Consider the following 6,000-nt stretch of genomic DNA (forward strand, 5'->3'; position numbering starts at 1 on the left):
GTTATGCAACGAGATAATCTTTTGGGGAACATATTAAGGCCATATATTTGGCAAACTTGAAAGCTACAAATAGTCGGCATAGTCGACACACAAGATAACAAAAGTAAATGATATCAGCTACTCCCTCTGTCCCTTAATACTCGCACCGTTTTGACTTTTTACACTATTCACATAATTCACTTTGACCCTATTTTATTTCTAGTATATGAAAACAAATGTTAGTATATAATATATTATTGGCTTCATCTTAATATATATTTTCATAATATTGAAAAAAAATTAAGTTTTTATAATATGTAGTTGAAGATATTCGTGGTCAAAGATATGCATTGATAAGCGTGTCCAGTCAAAACGGTGCGAGTATTAAGGGACGGAGGGAGTAATGTATTAATTTTGGTGTGACTACATTACAATTTACATCCACATAGTGATATAGCCAGTTATGTCAACTTCAAGTAATGACAGATTGGAGAAATCAGACAATTAATGCACAATTTGGACATTACATTATATGTATTTTCTCATAAGTTGAATCAATTACCAAAGGAAAGTTCAGAGGTCGCAACATGGAGATCAAGGAACCTCTCTTAGGCACCAGTATGGCTAAGGGTGGTTTAAGGACCCTCCCTTTCATCATAGGTAACGAAACACTTGATATTTGATAATACATTTTACAAATTTGTTTAACCCAGAATTATTATTTTACATTTTACAGCGAATGAAGCATTTGAGAAAGTAGCAAGCTTTGGGATTTCACCAAATATGATAATGTATTTGATGGGAAGTTATGGTATGGAATTGGCAACTGGGTCTACCTTAATCTATTACTGGTCTTCTGCCACCAGTTTGGCTCCTGTTATTGGTGCTTTTCTTGCTGATTCTTATGTGGGTCGCTTCTCCATGATAGGTTTTGGCTCCATTTTTAGCCTTCTGGTATTCTTTTCAACCCTTTCAATTCCTGCTTTTGTTTTACACTTCAAATATTGAAATTTTGAGCTACTTGTTGTATTATTTCATACTACCAACGTTTCGAAATAATAGGGACACTTTAACTTTTAACGCTATTCACAAATTTTAATTTGACCATCATTTGTTATTTATGGGTAAAGGAAACTATAATCATGTGAGATCTTGTTTGATTCGTCTCGATACGTACTTTTGGAATATCAAATTTATATAATTTTTGCAAATACAAAATTAAGGATATTAATGACCAAACATTTACATTGGCAAGCAAAGGTAAACTATCTCTATTATTTCGAAATAGAGAGAGTACCATATAGAAGCTTATCGACAAATACTGGCCCGACCCAAAAACTAACCCAACAATATTGGTGTATGAACAAGAAAAGAGGACCCAAAACCTGAAAATAACTTAAACCCCAATAGAAGTAAATAAATAGGTCAGTTCCGACCTAACCAATTTATCCATTGGATTTATTGGCCGGATTTTATTTATTTTACATATGCATTTTTTTTAGATAAATAGTTTTTTACCACCTAAAAAAATTGAAAATTTATTTTTTACCACTTAAAAATCTAAAACTTGTATTTTACCACATTAAAAAAAAAAAAATTAAAAACTTATTTTTTACCACCTAAAAATGGAAAAATATATGAAAACGTTATGTGGGTCCCACAATAACGGTAATATTCCTGATATTTTATTTTCTCCCCTGCTTCTTTATCTTCCATGAATTTACATTTTTTTTTTCTGCATTAATTCACAATTGACAAAGTTTAATGGTAGTAAAGAAAGGAGAGTGAAAAAGATAAAGCAAATCACACAGGGAGTGTAAAAAATTGGAGGAAAAATTGAATTAGAGTGAAAAAGTTTCATCTATTTTTTCGTTTTTAGGTCGTAGAACACAAGTTTTAATCTTTTTGGTAGCCGATAAAAAACGTTTTAGTCTTTTAGATGGTAAAAATAACTTTTTGATTTTTGTAGGTGGTAAAAAACAATCTTTCGTTTTGTATAGGTGGTAAAAAAACAATTTATCCTTTTTTTTTTTTTCTGTCCAAGAGAGTAAGGTCATGTTTAGTTCACCTTATTTCAGGACCTTATTACTTATTTCAGATTTAATCAGATCAGATCATCTACATAAAAATTTAAATCTAACAAATACATCAAAATCGAATCAAATAAAAACTTCATTTCACCATAGCTATGATCGTAGTATATCAAACAGTCTATTATTTAAGGCATGAAATAACTATCATTGTTATTATATGTAATATTTTATTACTATTATTGCTTTAATAAAAAATAATGTTGTTGTCGGTGCAATTAAAATCTATTATTTAAGGCATAAAAAAACATTAACAAAACATTCAAATTCATCATGTCCAAATTAAAACCATTAAGTCCAGATCAGAAACGATACGAACAGGTCATGTCCATATTAGAATTGATTTTTATAGATCAGAACCATTATGTATCCAGACCAAAACTGATAGGATCAGATAATATCTAGATCATAACTGATCCGTACAGATCATGTCCAGATGATGTTCAAATCTGCAAAGATTTTGTCTACATCAGAACCGATCCTTATAGAACCAATATGTTCAGATCAAAATCGATTTGTACAGATCATGTCTAGATCAGAATCGATACGTCCACTTATAACTGGTCTAGATGTCGACTATGTACAGATTATTCAGATCAGAATTGACCTGCAAAGATCATGACCAGATCAGAACTGGTCTCCAAAGATCATGACCAGATCAGAACTGGTATGTACAGATCATGACCAGATCAGAACTGGTCTGTACAGATCATGACCAGATCAGAACTGATATGCACAGATCATGTCCAGATCAGAACTAATATGTACAGATCATTTCCAGATCAGAACCGATCTGTACAGAGCATATATAGATCAGAACTTATATGTCTAGATCATAACCGATCTGTCTAGATCATGTATAGGGTCTATCTAATACTTCCTCTGTTCCGGAATTATTGCACCATGTTGACTTTTACACTATTCACGTTGTGTCTTTGACCATCTTTTGTAAAATATACGTAAAACAAGTGTAATCGTGTAAGATCTTATTAGATTAGTATTGATATATACTTTCTAAATATAAATTTTTTATAATTTTTACTTATACATAATTCGAGAGATGACGAGTCAAAGTCATGCATTGGGAAGTGTGAAGTCAACATGGTGCAATAATTCCGGAACGGAGGAAGTATAAGGAATAGTTAAATCATGAGCAAAGTCAAATAAATAATAACAATATTATAAATTTGTGTAATATTTATTTTACACGTAAGTCGTTTAATATTAAATAAATGTAGATTTTTGTTTAAACTTAATTCTGAAGAATCAGATCAGATCAGATCAGACCAGATCAGAAAAATAAATTCAGGTGAAATCAGATCAGAAAAAATAAGTTCAGATCAGATCAGGAGAAATAAGGTGAACTAAACAGGGCATAAGTAATCGTGTAAGTCTTACAAATAAGTTATGTTAAGGGCAATGCTAAACATATTGCAGGGTATGATTCTCCTTTGGTTGACTACCATTATTCCTGGTGCAACGCCATGTGATGAGTCCAATACTAAGTGCACATCTCTGAACTATTTTCGACTTTCAGTACTAGTATCATCATTCGGCATGATGTCAATTGGGGCTGGTGGTGTCAGGTCTTCTTCCTTAGCTTTTGGTACTGATCAGTTGCTCAAAGAAGATAACCATGGAAATACAGGCATCTTAGAAAGGTTCTTTAATTGGTATTATGTTGCTACCTGTGCTGCTATTATATTTGCAGTGACTTGTGTGGTTTATATTCAAGATCACTTCGGTTGGATAGTTGGTTTTGGAGTTCCGGTTGTGTTGATGTTGTTGTCTGCTCTTTTCTTCTTCTTGGCTTCTCCCTTCTACATCAAGTCCAAGGCCGAGGCAGAATCACCTATGGCACTTGCTCAAGTGTTCATAGCTTATTTTAAGAAGAGACATTTCAAATTTTCTGAAAACCATGATAAATTGTACCATCGTAGAATCGGCTCCAAACTGGTCATGCCAAGTGACAATCTAAGGTATTCATCTCTTAACGGTCTGTTTGGTAGTCGGTAATAAATGGTGGAATTGAAAATAAATCTAAGTTAAATTTGGCAATAAATAACAAAATGATGCTCATGGTAATGACATTTTGTCATAAGCTTGGTGGTTTTCTTCATAAATTTGCATTTCCACCTAATATCATTTCTCTACCAATGGTGTCTTTGTCTAGTAGTTAAGACTGAGGGTATGTGTACAATAGATCTCAGATTCGAATACCCACCCCCATTTGTATCTCATTTGCACCAAAAAAAAAATCGAATACCACTCCTCAAATGGTAATGAATAATGAAAATTTATAAAGAAAAAGAGATAATAATTGTGCGACTAGCATTACCATGGGAATTAATATTGATTTTCCTTATAAATTCACATACAAGTTCATTCTCATTGACACCATTTATGACCGTCTTTTCCTCAATAGAGTATGTTATCATTGCTCGTCAACTCAATACCGTCAAACTTCTTGTTTTCACTCAAGCAAATTTTGCAATTCCTCTCCTGAAATTTCATTTTCCTTTATGCTTTTATCTCTTTATTTCTCTGACTGATTGGTGTTGTCCTGGTTTTTTGGAATTCAATATGTCAAACTTCTTGTTTTCACATAGAAATAAAACATGACAATGCCACTCCTCTACATCTGTCCATGAATTTGGACTTCTTTAGCTTTGCTCTCCTATGTACTTTGAGGAATCAGAATTTGCAAAATTTCACTGAGATTTCTCCACTTTACCAGGTTCTTAAATAAGGCTTGCATGGTTGTGAATGCCGAAGAAGAACTAACAGAAGGTGGAAAAGCCATTGATCCATGGAGCCTTTGTACCATAGAAACGGTAGAAGAATTAAAATCCCTGATTAGAGTTATCCCAATATGGTCGACAGGTATTATATTTTCAATAAACCCAAGTCCATTCAACGTTCTACTCACTAAATCTATGGATCGTCATATCACCTCAAACTTCGAAATCCCGGCCGGCTCTTTCGTGGGATTCTTAGTTATCTCTGCAGTTTCATGGATTGTCATCTACGATCTCATTTTCATGCCTTTAGCAACAAAGATGATGGGTAAACCGGTTCGACTAAGTGCTCGAAAACGAATGGGAATCGGTATCCTACTCTCGTGTTTATCAATGGCTGTGAATGCAATAGTCGAAGGTATTCGACGCGAGACAGCTATTAAGGAAGGATTCTCAGATGATCCGAACGGGGTAACAGACATGTCGGCTTTATGGCTATTGCCACATCTTTGGTTTTCAGGTATGGCCGATGTTTTCTTTATAATCGGTCAAAACGAATTCTTCTGCTCGGTATTCCCGAAGAGCATGCGGAGTGTAGCAACGAATCTCGGTGGGGTGAGCATGTCATTAGCAAGTGTGTTTTCGAGTTTGATCTTGAATGCCACAGATTATATTACAAGCAGAGGTGGAAAAGAGAGTTGGGTATCAAGCAACATAAACAAGGCTCATTTTGATTATTATTATTGGGTTTTTACTGGTTTGTGTTTGCTTAATTTCTTCTACTACCTTATCTGTAACAAAGCTTATGGCCCCTCCTATGAAGAGCAAGATGACAAGTCAAGGGATCATGAGGACATTGGACATTGCACATTGTAATTGATGGTGTTTCTTGCTTCTCCCTATGTAATTATGATCATTTCTATTCAAATATAACAAATCTTGTAACGAAGGTTATTGATGATTGATTGGGTTTTACGCACCTTCTAACAACATTTTTTTTGGGAAGGTAATTTTTCACAAAATCCGGAATATGAGAAATTTTCCTCTCTTTTACTAGTCAATTAACCTGCTGATGTTCACAATGTAAGTGTCACAATTGAATATCCAAAAACGCCAAATCCTATAAAAAAAATAGAGATTTACTTTTAACCACAATGCGCAAAACCCTTGCACTTCCTCTTTGGGAAAGAAAA

The 6,000-nt window shown here is 33.7% G+C and overlaps 1 protein-coding gene across 1 annotated transcript; it reads left to right on the plus strand.

Moving 5' to 3' along the window:
• The first annotated feature begins 483 nt into the window (after positions 1–483).
• LOC110775298 (protein NRT1/ PTR FAMILY 1.2) lies at positions 484–5,768 on the plus strand. The gene is made up of 4 exons (XM_021979909.2): positions 484–639; positions 716–933; positions 3,507–4,048; positions 4,807–5,768. Exons 1-4 carry the CDS (start codon positions 567–569, stop codon positions 5,681–5,683), a joined length of 1,710 nt encoding a protein of 569 aa, XP_021835601.1. The 5' UTR covers positions 484–566; the 3' UTR covers positions 5,684–5,768.
• Positions 5,769–6,000: the final 232 nt, after the last annotated feature.

This window comes from Spinacia oleracea, chromosome 1 (genome assembly GCF_020520425.1).
Source record: "Spinacia oleracea cultivar Varoflay chromosome 1, BTI_SOV_V1, whole genome shotgun sequence".
Classification (NCBI taxonomy): Eukaryota; Viridiplantae; Streptophyta; class Magnoliopsida; order Caryophyllales; family Amaranthaceae; genus Spinacia; species Spinacia oleracea.

Coding starts and splice junctions, on each gene's coding strand:
- LOC110775298 (XM_021979909.2), top strand. CDS start 567: ATGGAGATCAAGGAACCTCTCTTAGGCACCAGTATGGCTAAGGGTGGT. Junction 640..715: donor GACCCTCCCTTTCATCATAG/GTAACGAAACAC, acceptor TACATTTTACAG/CGAATGAAGCATTTGAGAAA. Junction 4,049..4,806: donor ATGCCAAGTGACAATCTAAG/GTATTCATCTCT, acceptor CCACTTTACCAG/GTTCTTAAATAAGGCTTGCA.